At 39.3% G+C, this 16,198-nt stretch overlaps 1 pseudogene and 1 gene segment (V, D, J or C); one reads left to right on the top strand and one right to left on the bottom strand.

Annotated features, from left to right (window-relative positions):
* Positions 1-498: 498 nt before the first annotated feature.
* On the bottom strand, positions 499-2,577 carry LOC118672939 (annotated as a pseudogene).
* Positions 2,578-5,148: 2,571 nt separating this feature from the next.
* LOC118679445 lies at positions 5,149-7,036 on the top strand. The segment is given in 2 exon segments: positions 5,149-5,256; positions 5,656-7,036. Coding segments are annotated over 2 exon segments (414 nt in total).
* Positions 7,037-16,198: the final 9,162 nt, after the last annotated feature.

Genomic DNA, 16,198 nt, shown 5'->3' with positions numbered 1-16,198 from the left:
AGGTTCCTCGGGGTGCTGACAGGTGGCCGCTGGTGTGCTATTGTTGTGGGTGCCCCTGGCGGGGGTGGCAGGGGAAGAGATTGGGAGTCAGGGGTGCGGGCTGCAGCTATCCCTGAGGCTGGGTCTTCTCCCCATCTGGTCAGCCTCCCTGTCCCCCCGGGGGTGCAGGGGCTGGGGTAGAGTGTCCGTGCAGGGGGATTGGAAGAGCTCCCCGTGGCCTCTTCCTCTCCTTCTTTGTAGACCTGGCTCCTGTCAGGCACTCTCCTCAGACCCCCGGGAACTTGGCCCCAGCCACCTGCCCTCTGCTGCATGCGCACAGCCTCCTGCTGGTATGTCAATATGCAAATTGGCCATTACTGTGACACAGTTAGGACCAATTAGCATATTATCTCTTTTTATGTATAGATTATATTATTTTCCATATTAACAACCGTAAACCTACTTTTGCTCACCTCTGTAATTAAAAAAATAACTCATCAAACAAGGCTGCTTCAATATTTAAAAATCAACTGATGAAATCCACCATATTAATAGGCTAAAGAAGGAAAGTCGTATGATCACATAGAGAAAGAGCTTTTTGCTATTTCCCACTTATAGTTAACGCAGCCAAACTCATCTTTCACACACTCCACAGTGGCCCTACTCAGTGGTGTGATGTTGTAGGCCATCGTCTGTACATTTTGGCCTAGGACACACAATTGGAATTTGACACTCTCCCTTTTCTGCAAGCAATCCCCTTTGTTGGCCATTCCAACTATGCCAAATGCATAGACCTTATCTTTCATATTCCTTTCCTCCATGATCTCAATTATTTCTTGGTACTCAGTCTGTGTTGGATCAACACCCCTCAAGGGGTTAATGACTTTATCAGAGTACATGATAGGATCAGCTTCTTCAGTAATGCCATTCACTGAGAGTGTTTTGTTGACTTTTTCTGCACTGACTTTGCTGCATTTGCCTTTGGGCAACTTGTACTCCTTCATGTCTCCCAGTTCCAGGCTACTGACATCACTAGAGAACTCACTGTAATGAAAAAAATTTTTTTATAGTGATTCGCTGTTTCAATAAATTCAAAATTATCCTTCAGAGTTGTTACATAACTGACGAGCCTTTTGGAGTTAGAATTATGACCTAAAAGTCACACACAGATTACAATCTACTGTCCGGGCTTGCTTGTCACTAATACTAAGTTCAACCTTATTTCCTATGTGAGGAGAAGTGGATCAGTGGCTTGAAAGAAATAGTCAATTTCACTCAACAATCGTCATAAATAACATCCTTAGCCTGTTTTTTGTTTGTTTATTTGTTGGTTTTTGCCTTTATTTGAGTTTAGTGGTTTTAGGATTTAAAAAAAAAAAAAAGTGACTTCTTTTTCTACAGTGCCCAGAAAACTATGATCTGAATAGAAGTGGAATAAAACTGTGCCCTTGGGATACTTTTTAATCCTAGCACCATGATTTCTTAGGGCAGAGAGCATATTAGGAAGTATAGTAAACTCGACTTCCTCTGCAATATGCATCTAGTTCACATGAAGAAATTCTCCATAGTGGAAGAAGATAGGAGCATCATTTGATGATGAATCCATACATTTGATGAAACCAAAACCATCTTGTATGATAGCAATTACACCCATTTTTCTGGTTTCATCACTGAACCAGGATGGACTTGATAGAAGTTCTCTGTTAGTTGCTCATTCTAATTTGTCACTTAGGTCTGTTGAAATATTAAGCTTAGCATGGTCACCTTCCAACAGGGTCACCTTGGATTTTGTATTTTTGTCTACAAAGGGAAGTTCTTTAGGAATCACAAAGTCTACTTCAATGTGTCCTGTCAATGGGTCATTCTGTTTTTTCCTGAGTGCTTTTGGGATAATTTTGGTTACAGTTCCTTCAAAATGTTCAAACCCGATATCTTCAAAAATGACTGTTCCTTGAGGCAATAGTCTGACATCTATTTCAACTTCTTTACCATTACTGTCCTTGTTATGAATTCCACATCGTCTCCAGGTTGTAAGGCTCCTAAGTCACCCTTAAATTCACTATAGTGAAAGAGTATTTCTTTTATAACATCACCTCTTTCACTAAAGACAAACACCTCCTTCATGGCACAAACTACTCCCTGACAGCAGGCTTGTTTGTTTTTCAACAGCATGTTTCAAGCACTTATAGCACCAGTATGTTTATTGTGATCAATTACAAAGTTTATTTTAACTCCAGTTTCCAGCTGGACATTTTCTTCCACATCTTCAGGACCTGTAAGTCAGATGAAACACTTCTTGTCCATTTATTCATTCTTCAAGGAGGATTTCTGCTTTTATCTTCACCAGTTTAACAGCAATGGGTTTCCGCTGGTCAGATGATACTTCAAATTCAACATTATCTCCTACTTTTAAGTCCTGCAGGTTTCCATTATGCTATGGAAAGTGGAAGAAAAGTGTAGCTTGACATTCTGAAGACTGAATAGACCCGTTAGAGGTTATCAGTTTTTCAATAACCCACTTTCACACAGTGCTGCTGAAGTATCATTGGGGTACCAATTGTGTCCATTGTTGTGGAGAAAATTTGGATCAAAGCTCATCTCTCAGTGATAATAAAATTATTGCACTTTCAATAGTAATTGCTGATTCTTCTTTTTCAACACATTCCAAAGTGTGAAAGTTGCTAGTATTAAAAAAAATGAGAGAAAATGGCCTAAAACTAATAAAGAATACAACTGCTGTTGCACTGGGCAGTCTCATAGTGCAGCACTGAAAACAACGAAGATGACTGACTAGCAGTGCTGGGAAGTGCTCGTTCAAAGTTTTTGAGTAGGCACAGACTTCTTATTTCAGATCAAGTGTTGTGTACTCTTCTTTGGTCTTATTGGTTGTTTCAAAGTTTGTTCCTTGCCTGGTCTAAACTTGAAGCAGTAGTTTCAGGTGGCAAAGTCTATTCTATTACACTTCATACCCAACAGCTCAGTGCCCCCTCCCCAGCAATGCCAGAAGCAGCACGCCTAGCACATAGAGTTTATTTTGTTTTTTATATTTTATGTATAAGTGAAATCATATGGAATTCTTCTTTCTCTGTTTGACTTAGCATTATACCCTTTAGGCCCATTCATATTGTGGCAAATGGCAAGGTTACCTTTCTTTTACTGGCGGAGTAATATTCCATTGTCTACATGTACCACTTCTTTATCCATTTTTCTATCAATGGACACTTAGGCTGCTTCCATATCTTGGCTATGGTAAATCATGCTGCAATGAACATAGGGATGCATATGTCTTTTTGAACTAGTGTTCAGGGTTTCTTTGGATAACACTCAGAAGTGGAATTGCTGGGTCCTTCTTTGTCTCCTATTATGGGCTTTTAAAAAAGTTTATTTTGCCTGATGTAAGTACTGCTGCCCTTAATTTCAGTTTCATTTGTTCTTATAGTTTCAGCAATAGCATGCTATTGAGGTGTGGATGTGTGTGTGTGTATGTGTGTGAGAGAGAAAGAGAGAGAGAGAGAGAGAGAGAGAGAGAGAGAGAGAGAGAGAGAGAGAGAGAGAATGAATACTAGGACATTTATTCCCATGTCTTTATAGTCTGATATTCCCCACCCCATGTTTGATAAGTTTGTTGTCTACTGAATTTTGCCCACAACTCTAACACTATATTTATCCTGTTGGAGCCTTTTGTTCAAAATGTTTTTCATAATATTGAAATATTATATTTAGAATAAATTAAGGAGTCACTCAGCATAACTTCTCTCTCTAAATTCATAAGTAATGACTCATGTACAAATTTAGAAAATAAGTAATTCCTGAGTGCCTAATCTGTACCAACCTTCTTGTAAACATTGAAGAATATGGGCTTTTGAGCCAACTTTTAGATATGGAAGATTAGAGAGAGAAAGAAAATTAAAGAGAAGCCAACAACAGAGAACTATAATGGAAATATAACTGAAATAAAGCAATAAGTATAATTAAAATTTTGGAGGAGTGTTCTAGGGCCAGAAACTAATAATGAGTACAGAGGTATTACAGCAAAGATTTTCAACTGCAAATGTGAGGAAAGAGTCTTTCAAAAGATTGCTGGCCAACTTTTGGCCTGGTCTTTGTTATGCAGTTCATTTATTCAGTCACAAGAGGGGGTTGGTTCATCTGCAAAAAACATTTCTTTCTGGGAGAAGGGCAGATAAATATGTTTTCCATTGACATTTTACAGGGAAAAAAAGGCATACTTTCTTCCTCGTCAGACAACTTGTACTTTATAATTTCTTATTGAGTATGTGTGGTCAAAGATTCAGGGGCCCTTAGACCAATAGCATAAGTCCTATACATGTACCTCCATAAATAACTTTCTCTCCACTTCTTCTCCTTGATTATCTTTTACTTTCCTTATTCTTTATATATGTTTTTCTTCCCTCCGATAACCTTTCTACAATCTCCACCTCCTCCACCATTTTTGCTTTTCCTCTTCTCTTTTCTTTCTGCCTCACCATCCCTGGTGCACAGCACCATAGCCTAGCATAGAGAAGATGAGTATTAAGGATATTTCTTTAAAGAGAAGAGGATGAGCACAATTCATGTAATCAGTTACTATATCAAGAGCAGATGCATTGAAAAGTGTCTACCTAGACAATAGTAGGTATCATGATTCCAGGAAACTCTATAGGAAACCTGAGCTCCCAAAGGTTTAGCTTTTAGCTTCAACGCTGTTAATTTTTCCTGTCCCTTTGAGCACATCACTGACTTCTTTTGAATCTCACATGCATCTTCTGGTATGTAGATAGAAATTTCATCTTCTTACAGCACAGAGCTCAGTACAATTTTCTGGGAATAAATGATACTTTGTATAAACTCCTTGGAGCATCAGCCAATTTCTTTGGTACATTGAGGAAGAAATTATGGAAAAAAGGTCCTGTATAGAAACATCCTCGTGATTTGTTTTCCTTATCTAGAGTCAAACTTTAAACCTCACAAATAATATTAGTGGGCACCCTGAGAGTTGGAGATATCTGGTTGACATTCTCCCCTTCTTCTTGGGGACATAGATAAAACAGGGGAGGAAGATCTAGAGAAGGAGCTGCTCTATCATTGGCTGACAAGATCCTGGCAACATCACAGTGGTAGCTGCAGTTGTAAGTCTTTACTAGTAGCTGTTGCTTCTCTTATCTGGAATCTCTTTAAGACTCAACTCAGACACAAAGACTGAACTTTGGCTCATGATCCCAGTCCTTCCTTGAAGTATGAGGCTGCTCACTGGAGTAACTGTGTTTCTGACCTTGGGTAAGTGTTCTGTGCCTACCAAAAGGGACCTTGAAGGGTTATTTGCTCTCTAGTTCTTTCCCAAACTAGAGTTGGAGCTGAGAACTGATCTATGCATTTGTCTAGGGAGAACAAACTTCTACATGACAAATTAAATCATAACCACGATCCCAGAAGGACTCTTAGCAGTATCCAGATTGTAAGAAATTTCTGGGTTTATTGAGCCAAGGACCCATGGGATAGAGTCTATGGAGTCTCTGATTTTTGGCATGTACCTTTGGTCTCCATAACACTAATAATATGTTTTGCATTCTAGAAGGACATAAATAAAAACACTATAGTATGGGGTAGAGCCAAAGAGTTATGGGACTGTTGTGTCCTTGATCTATAGATGCTAATTTGAATTTCTTAACCCTTTAGGGGCTGTGATTGATGCTAAGATCACCCAGCCCAACTCCATGGATTATGCTGAAGGAAAAGATGTGAACCTGCCTTGTAACCACTCTACCATCGGTGGAAGTGACTATATACATTGGTATCGGCAAAATCCCAACCAAAGGCCACAGTATATAATTCATGGCTTACGAAACACCGTGACTAACAACATGGCCTCTCTCATCATCACAGAAGACAGAAAATCCAGCACCTTGATCCTGCCCCGGGTTACCTTGAGAGACTCTGCTGTGTACTACTGTGCTGTGAGAGACACAGTGGGACAGATGGGGCTGCACCTGTGCAATATCTCCCTGGCAAAAGAAGGTGGGGGAGGCAGCAGCTATTCAGAGCAAATCTAGAGCCATCTAGCAGCGTCAGAGAGCAATATGAAAGGAGGAAAATGAAGGGAAGGAAGCAGGAGAACATTAATAAGGAAAACAAGAGAGACAGGGTAAAGAGAGGACAAGGAATAAACACTTAATTTGTTGATGTAGCTGAGAAGTATGAGGAAACTAAGAATTATAAGGTTCAAGTAGCAATAAAGTAAAGCGGTATTAAGAATTTGTTATGGCTTCTCTGCATGTCAATAAAATGTTGGTTTCAGTATTTTAGCCTAAAAAAAAATATAAAGGAAAAGAAAAATAATTATACTTGTCTCAAGGGTGCCTTTTATTTGGATGCAGAGATAAGTCCAAGTTTGGAAATGCATGCTACTATAGCTGTTCCGCTTATCAGAAACAAATTACTCTTTCTCTAAGAGAAATCTGAAATGTTATTTTTGTTGTTGCTAGTCTAGAGCATGTGTATTTGTGATAAAGAAGTTCTTTTGGAAAGAAACAACAATTAAATTAATATTAATTTATTTTTAAATGTCTAGAAGTCCTGCATCTAAAAAAGAATTTTCATAACATTTTGATATTCCATAAAAGATTCAAGCAGAGCTAAAGTAAAAGCCTAGTTATATCTCCTTCATTTCACTGCAGCTTCCACTGTCCTTCTCAGAGTTTAAGATTATTTAAAGTATCATGCCAGACTGATTTCTTTCAAATAAATAATTTCATGCAACTACATGCATATTTACACCCACATACAACTTATACACCCACATACAACTTATCATTTAAATTGGATTTACTTGAGTTTTTTGCAACTTACCTTCTGTGTGTTTTTTTTAAAATACTGCCCTAGAGATTTTTCTACAGTAGAAAAAAAAAAGTGTAGAAGTCTATTTCCTTCTTTTTTATGGCTCTATAGTACTTTGAAAATTCCATCATTTAATTAATTACTTTCTTATTTATGGATATCTGTTTCTATTTCTTTGCTGTCACAAAGAACTTTCTCATACATCTTTGTATATTAATTTTTGTATGTATGTGGAATTATATATTTTAATGAGATTTCTGAAACTGAAATTGGTAAGTCAAAGAAAGGCACATTTAAATTTTTTGGAGAAAATTACAATTTGTCCTCCATATGGTATAAACAATTATACTCCAACTTTCAGTGGGTGAGAAGGCTTATTTTACAAATTGGGAATTACAAGTATTTTTTTACTTTAACAACCTAAATATACTTTATCTATTTGCATTTTCCTGATTCCTAGTGCTTTTTGAATTTTTTTTCTCTCCATATATTGGCACTCTATCATTTGCTCTTGGCCAATGCTTATACCTACTTTTTGATCATTTTTCTATTGGATTTTTTTGTAGAAATTATTTCTATATCTTGGAGGGTATTTTGTTTGATTATTTTATTCTAACATGCTAGTTTCTATTTTGTTTATTGTTAAATGTAGTGGTTTTTAATTTTCACATCATCTAATCTATCAAGTATTTATTTCTTTTTGTCTTCAAAGGTCAGTGTCATTTCAGGAAAGCCCTAAATGTATTATATCTTTTCATCTTCATTACCATTTAATGAGTTAAGAATTACTTTGAGATCTGTGTTGCTTATTAGAAATCCAAGCCTCAAAGGGATTGAAAAACTTGCCTACATCACAGTCTTAATAAGTGTTATCATCAACTTTTTCATTTATTTTTAAACCTGAGGTTGTCAAGCTTCAAAATCTGAACATATGTTGTTTAATCTTGCCTTACTTGAAGCAATAGTATGAAGAAACCTTTTGGTATAATGAACCAAGTGGAAAGTCAGTGGAATGAATCATAGTACCCATCCCAGAAGGTGGCACGTATTTTAAAGCAAAATGTCAAAATATTAGAGTAGGAATCCTGAGGTATGAGTTGAGAAAAGCAATGGTTCCTTATCCTACTAAAAGATAGTGTTAACCTCCTAAATATTCAAATAGCAGCATAAATAAATGTTCTTAATTATAGAGAGATTTTGAAGCATCCGTAGCTCCTTTTTAGCTATACATTTTCGGAAGCAGAACTGATATAGGAGAAATTAGTACACAAGGCAGAGAAAATAGGAGAGAGGAGTTCTGATCTTTGGTGTGAATGGCATTCAAGATATTCTTGGATCTTCAAAAAGGCTGAGAAATTTGTCCTAGTACATAGGATGTGTACATATTGATTAAAAACAAAAAGATCTTCAAATAATAAAACAAGCAAACTGACAGAAAAATGTAAAAGTCTTAAGCAGGTACTTTACAAAAGAAGATATTCAAATGTAAAATAAACATGCCATTTCTATAAAGTAAAAAAAAGCAGACATAAGTAATCTATATTGTTAGAAGTCAGAATCGTGTTAACTATGGGACAGAATCATAAAGGTCATAAAGGGAACTCTGAAGTGTTGGTGATGTTTTGTTTCTTAATCTGGATGCTGATTATAAGGGTGTCAATATTTTGAAAATTTATCAAGCTGCACATGTATAATATATTTATACTTTCTTTTATGTATCTTATACTTCAATAAAAAGTTTAATATGCTACAATGGCCTCATTAATTACTAGGTGATGTGTGAGCATAAAATAAAATTTCAGATGTTTTAATTTTTCATTTTTGTACCTAAAATATATAAGTAAGTACACATTTGTTAAATAAACATGACTTTAGACCGTGACTAAATCTGACTCTTTATTAAAATACCATAAATGAGAAATGTCTTTTTTTCCTCTGTCTGGGATACAAATGTAGGACTTTTGACTCTTGATATGTAGTATCAAGATGCCTAGCTATTGTACTCTATTTTTTAATATTTTATTTTATTTTTTACAGAGAGGAAGGGAGAGGGATAGAGAGTCAGAAACATCAATAAGAGAGAAACATTGATCAGCTGCCTCCTGCACACCCCCAATGGGGGATGTGCCCGCAACCAAGGTACATGCCCTTGACCAGAATCGAACCTGGGACCTTTCAGTCTACAGGCCGACGCTCTAGCAACTGAGCCAAACCAGTTAGGGCACTATTGTACTCTTGAAACCTATATAATTTTATTCTCCAATGTAACCCCAATAAATTCAATTGAAAATCATTATATAGTGAAAACAAACAAACAAAAGAAGCCTATCTGTTAACATTTTGAATTATTAGAAAAAGTGGAAAAGTCTATTGAATAGGAAAGGATGATAAATTGCTTAGGACACTTACATCTTTACTGATTGTATAAAGATGTAATAATTCAGTGAAATAGTTTCTATTCATGAAAAATAATCCGCCAGCCATTGTAGGTGAGTTTATTGGTGCAGTAGCTCCTCTGGTCCTCTGAGCTCAGAAAAGAGAACAAGATCCTATATGAAGTGCAGCCCCTGATGAATCCTCCCCACCCCACAGGGGATGAGCTGTAGATAAGCATGTCTGCACTGAAATCGATCACCCAAGTATATGGTGACCCCAAACCTGCAAAAGTCTGGGAAAGGTATGTATTTTTATCTAAGAGCTTTGACAACTACAGGAATATCATGGTTCTGTAAGTCAGAAGTAAATTCACTATTTGTAGGTGATGAATAGTACTTGTTATAACTTTAAACATTAAAGAGTCCCATTGCATTGTGTCATATTATGTGGTCAATAAGAATTGCTAGCCAATATCTTTGCCATAATTAACATTACCCCAGAATTGAGTGCATGGTTCAAGTTTGCTGTAATAGTTTAAGAGGTTCATCCAGTCTTTGGATTTGACAGGGCAATTAAGTGGAAGAGAGAGGGGAATGTGTTGATTGATGGCATTTATAAAAGAACTTTGGAATTGTTGTCTTTAGACACCATATCAGATAAGGAAGCAAGAGAAGATAAGAGAGAAAATATGTTTTAAAAAAGCAGAGGGATCAAATACTAAATTATCAATCAATAGGAGAGCAAGAAATAAGATTCATAGTCAACCTAAATAAACATTCAAAAGTCTCCCAGCCTCCATTGCAGAGACCTACGCAATTATTTACGAGCAATGAGTGCAGTGATCTAGGGCTTCCGGGATGGTGCTTTGGGTGTGTCCTCTGCCACAGGGCTTTGAATGTGAGATAGGGATACTTTTTACTACAGCTTGTTGATATAAAAAATGTCCAAACCTGTAAAAAGATTTTTATAAGAATTTATTTGAGCCAAACAGAGGATATGCCTACAGGCAAGATCTCAACAGACTAAGATACAGTCAAACTTTGGTTCTCAAACATCTTCCATCTTGAACAATTCAGTTCTCAAACAAGTTGTTCACAGAAAAAAATGTCTCAGTTATTGAAACAAAATTTTAGTTCTCAACCTAACAACCCTTTCATACTGATACATCAGCATGACAAAAAGCAGCTCTCAGGCCACAAACAAAGAAGAGATTGCAAGTCAGTTTTCCACTAAGCCTCATGTTGTTAACATCTCAGAAAATTGTGCTGTGAATATTTTGTGTGTGTTATGTGTGTTTTGCTTTTGTTGTTGGCAAAATGGACAATTAGCACAATTTTAAAACATATAGAGACCATCAAGAGTTACTAAGGGTGCGAAAGAAACAATAATCACAGGCAATTGAAGAGCTAGAAAAACAGTTGGTTTGGGTAAATGAAAAGCATTTTTGAGGCAATAATAAGTGAAAAAGCGAAGATGCTGCATACTGACTTCCTGAAAGATACCCCTGGAATGAGTGCTAAAAGCCATTTGCTTAAGACTAGTAGGGGATGATTCTACAAATTTAAGAAAAGAAGTGTTTGTTTGTAGATTAAACAGTACATTAGACATGTACTGTATATAAGAAACGTTAAAACAGGGAATCATTTGGGGATCTGGAATAAATTCATTCAATTTATATTATTTCTAATGGGAAAAAATGATTCGGTTTTCAAACAAATTGCTTCTCAAACAGCCTTCCAGAACAAATTAAGTTTGAGAACTGAGATTCTACTGTAAATACTGCCAAGAAATAACCATTTGCAGTTTCTTCTGTGCATTTGGGAGTAAGGAGATAATGTAAGAGAGATTGCATGGAGGTGGGAGAAAGCCCAGGATCAGATTACAGGATAGTTAACAATACTGTGTACTCTTATGAGGGTGGTTATGCCTATTTCAAGCGTGTTAACTTCAGCGGTTCTCAACCTGTGGGTCTCGACCCCTTTGGAGGTTGAACGACCCTTTCACAGGGGTCGCCTAAGACCATCGGAAAACACATATATAACTACGTATTGTTTTTGTGATTAATCACTATGCTTTAATTATGTTCAATTTGTAACATTGAAATTGGGGGTCACCACAACATGAGGAACTGTATTAAAGTGTTGCGGTATTAGGAAGGTTGAGAACCACTGACTTAGATGCACAAAAACAATGGACAGAGCTTGCTAAAGGCAAATATAAGCCTTTTACTAAAGAAGTTATATGCCTGGGATGTGTCTATCCACCATGACCTGCCCAACTAGGAATTTATGATCAGATCACCATATGAGGTTAGTTTTGGTAAAACCCCGTTTTTGTGTACACATTTTTATTTATAAATGGCACAGGGGAGCTTGTAATGTAATGTGTTGTAATGAAAGGGGAAATAAGACATTTTGGGGGGCTAGCTATTTGAATTTGTACCAGTAACCTGCATTCTGACGCACACTCTTGCTTGCCAATAAACTCATTCTTATCTGTAATGTCTGTCCTGCCTTGCAGAACCTGTTTCCCAGAATACTCCCATTTTACAGAGGCCAGAAACCATGAACCATATACAACCCCCTGAGGGGCTTGGCAGCACTGGTGCCAGACAGGCCTTTGGGTGTAATCTCACTTCCCCCATCCCAACTCACGGGGGGCTGCAAAGCCTGTGAAAAGTCCAAAAGCCTGATCCATATCTGGGGACAAAGGAACTCAGGGTATAAAGGGAAAGCTTTGTCCACATTCATCATTCAGGATTTGGAGACTGACTCCCCTGAGTCACGGCACTAGTACATCTGCAAATAATGACTACTTCTCTGAATATCCTCTGAGTGCCCAGCTGATTAATTCTCCCGCATCACCTGGCAGCGTATCTGCAACAGTAAGGTAATGTATGAGAGCTGAACCCATCTAGATAGCCAGAATTTACTGATTTGTGGCACCCACTGAAAAACTTGAGTACCAATTTTACTGTAGCCATGTTCCTCAATAGAAGACCTTTGGCAGCACATTCCGTCTTACCTGTGATTTCTCCGTCTAAAGAATGGTTCACCAAGGTACTTGACTCTACTCTGACCTCACTGCTTCTTGTCTTCCCATGAAAATCTTTCCACTTTAGCCTCTAAATCCCCATTCTATTCAAAGTAAATATTCACTAGCCTCTGAAAATTCCTTCCACATGCCCTAACTAGTATCTGACTCGGCTTGGAATGCAGTTTCTTTCTCTTGTGGTTGTTCCTTAATCTCCCTCATCTACAACACCTCACCTCAGAATATTGTTTTTGCACCTTCGAGGCCCATGCCTTTCACCACTACTTCTCCTGCCCCTTTTGTCCTATTATCTTCATAAACACCAAACACTCCCTCTTATCTATTGAAAAGGTTAACACAGTACAGAGGATCCAACTGTAACCTTAAATGCCACATGACTTAAATGGCCATATGAAAAAGTCAGAGCGTAGTCTGGACTCATCAACTTCAGGAACTGTTAATTAGAACCCACTTTAGCCATTAAGTCCCATGACCACACTCTAAAATGATAATTCTCCAGTTAGATGCTCCCCAACTACTGCAATCTTACATCCTGTCTAAAGCCTCTCATCCTTAGATTCCCATACTCAGTTCCTTCTGCTGAGCTCATTCTTTGACTACATATGATCATTTAGCCCCCTGATGTTTTATTGTCATCTTATATCTCACTAATTCGTGCAAGAGTAGGCCTTTGCAGCTGTGGCAGCTGCCTCGATCCCTCAGCTGCAGCCCTGGCTTCATCTGGAAGGTTGTCTGGAAGGACATTGGAAAACTGTTTGATCAATTTGCATATTGTGCTTTTATTATTATAGACTAGAGGCCCGGTGCACAAAAATTTGTGCACTCGGGGGAGGGGGGTCCCTCAGCCTGGCCTGTGCCCTCTCATAGTCTGGGACCCCTCGGGAGATAACGACCTGCTGGCTTAGGCCTGCTCCCTAGGTGCAGCCCCTGGCCGGGCTCAGAACAGGGCTGATTAGGGAGTTGGGGTGCCTTCCCCTGTCATGCACAGGGCAGGGCGGATTGGGAGGTTGCGATGCCACCCTCAGTCACACTCAGGTTAGGGCCGATTGGGAGGTTGGGGCACCGCCCCTGTCACACTCAAGGCAGGGTGGATGGGGAGGTTGTGGCGCCACCCCCTGTCACGCACAGAGCAGGGTCCATCAGGGGGGTTGGGGCTCCATACCCTGTCATGCACAGAGCAGGGCCAATCAGGGGGTTGGGCGCTGCCCCCTGTCACGCACAGAGCAGGGCTGATAGGGGAGTTGGGGCACCACCCCCTGTCACACTCAGGGCAGGGCGGATCAGGGGGTTGGTGCACCGCCCTCTATCACCCACAGAGCAGGGCCGATCAGGGGGTTGGGGCGCCGCCACTGTCACACTCAGGGCAGGGCCGATGGGGAGGTTATGGCTCTACTCCATCACACACAGAGCAGGGCCCGGGGGGGGGGGGGAGGTTGGGGTGCCGCACACTGTCACACACAGAGCCGCAGGGCGATCAGGGGGTTTGGGCGCTGCCCCCTGTCACGCTGATCCTGGTGCCGGGAGGCCTCGCGGCTCCGCTGATCCCGGTGCTGGGAGGCATATTACCCTTTTACTATATAGGATAGAGGCCTGGTGCACATGTGGGGGCCGGCTGGTTTGCCCTGAAGGGTGTCCTGGATCAAGGTGGGTGTCCCCACCTGGGTGCCTGGCCAGCCTGGGTGAGGGGATGATGGCTGTTTGCAGCTGGTCACACACCCTTTAGGGTGGGGGTCCCCCCTGGGGTGCCTGGCCAGTCTGGGTGAGGGACTGAGGGCTGTTTGCAGGCTGGGACTGAAGCTCCCAACTGCTTCTTTTTTTCTTTTTTTTTTTTATTCTGGGCCAGCTTTAGCTCTGTGGCTCCAGCTCTTAGGCCTCCACTCCTGAAAGCAGGTATCTGGTTTGTTTCAGTTCTATAATCGAAACTCTGTATCAACTCCTGCTCTGATATCCCAGCGACTGAAAGCTGGTTTCTGGGGTTTTGTTTAGTGTCTATATTTGTTACAATGTTTGAAACTGCAGGCTCAGAGGCCGACAAGGCAGGTGGGGAACGTTGCAGTCCTCCGTCACTGAAGCAAGCAAGCCTCATGTTCGTTTCAAGCTGCCTGGCTGCCGGCTGCCATCTTGGCTTGCAGTTAATTTGCATATCTCACTGATTAGCCAATGGGAAGGATAGCAGTCATATGCCAATTACCATGTTTCTCTTTTATTAGATAGGATAGGCTTTTTATTTTAAATTTTCTTATCTATAACACAAACTCCATGGCCCATTGCTTCAATCAATCCCTAATAATTAACATCATTGTTCTTGCCCCAATTCTGTCTCATATCAGTGATTTTATTCACTCCCAACTGTGAATCAATATCTGCCTTCTTATAATGAATACCTTGTCTGATAAACAGAGTTCAAGATAATCACACAACTGTGCAGATGGTGTCACTGAAACCTGTTGTCATCTTTAATACTAAGTAGAAAAATAGTGTTGCCAGGAAAGTATCTTTTTCTCTATAGTCATCTCCCATTGTCATAGATTTTCTCCAAAAGCATGTAAATATATTCCAATCTTTAAAAACTCTGCTATTACCACTTCACCATCCTCCTTACATAACAGCATGTTTCTTTTCTCCTCTTCAGAGTTCAACCTCTGGAAAGAGATTTCTATATTCAAATTTTCTTCTTCCTTGTCTCATCTCTAGCTTCATCACACTGTAGTGTAGCTTCTGCTAAAAAAAAAACAAAAACCTAGATCATGACCTTTGTGCTGTTAAAAATCAATAGACACTTCTCAGTCATCATCTTACTAAACATTTCTTTATCATTTGCTCTGTTGGACATTCCTTTTCTTCTTAAAACTACTTTCCCTTCTCCTTTTGGACACCAGCCATTTCTGATTTGTCACTTATCTCTCTGAACTATTTTTGAGGTTCCTTTGCTAGCCTTTCTGCTGCCCATGAGCATTGTTTCAGTGAAAGCACATCTACTCTTAAAGATTAGTACAACATCATAGACAACATAGTGGGTGAGGAACTGGGTTTGGAATCTAAGATAATTTTATTCCAATCCTTGTGTGTCCTTGGAAACATTAATTAGCCTCATAAAGACTTGATTTCCCTTCCATGAAATGAGGATAACTACTGCTAAATTATAAATGTTTAATAACATGAATTCTTGAATCATACTAATGGGACAAATTCCAGTTGTTACTTCCTATGATCTTGGATAAATTACATATTTCTTCTGTCCTCAGTTTCCTCATTTATAAAATGAGGATGATAATAAAATTTACTTCATAGAATATAATAGTGTTATTTAATTCACAACATTAAAATAGCCTCTTAAGAAGAAGATCTCTGAAAACACTCATCTATCTATCCTATCTAATAATAGACAAACATGGTTATTAACTGTACCTCTGACATGCTTCCCATTGGCTAATCAGGGCGATATATGCAAATTAACTGCCAACCAAGATGGCTGCCGGCAGCCAGGCAGCTGAAGCAAACAGGAGGCTTGCTTGCTCCAGTGATGGAGGAAGCCAAGGTTCCCCGCCTGCCGCTGCTGGCCTCTGAGCTGCACTCTAAGAAACAATGTTGCAATTATAGAAGCTAAACTGCCGGGAGCCGGTCCATCCTTGCTGTTTCAAAGGACCTGGCATATATGGCATACTGTTCTTAATATGTTTGCTCACCTTCTTGGCACTATGTGTTTTAACCAAGGTCTCTGAGAAAGGTTGTTTCCCCAGGTAGGGATTTTCCCCTGAAGTCAGGGAGGGGATAAAACTCCTTAACTAAGTGCCAGGTGGGTAGTTAATCACTTTAACTACAAACAATCATGCTTAAACTACATAATCTTTACTCCCTGGAATGAAGATAAGGAACACCCTAACCTTTGTAATAGAGATTGATAGGATTGAATCAACTGGTATAAATACAGATGCAACAAGACAGCAAGACCCAG

The sequence above is a fragment of the Myotis myotis genome, unplaced genomic scaffold, assembly GCF_014108235.1.
Source record: "Myotis myotis isolate mMyoMyo1 unplaced genomic scaffold, mMyoMyo1.p scaffold_m19_p_1, whole genome shotgun sequence".
Taxonomy (NCBI): domain Eukaryota; kingdom Metazoa; phylum Chordata; class Mammalia; order Chiroptera; family Vespertilionidae; genus Myotis; species Myotis myotis.
This window is presented reverse-complemented; position numbering and strand designations above follow the sequence as displayed.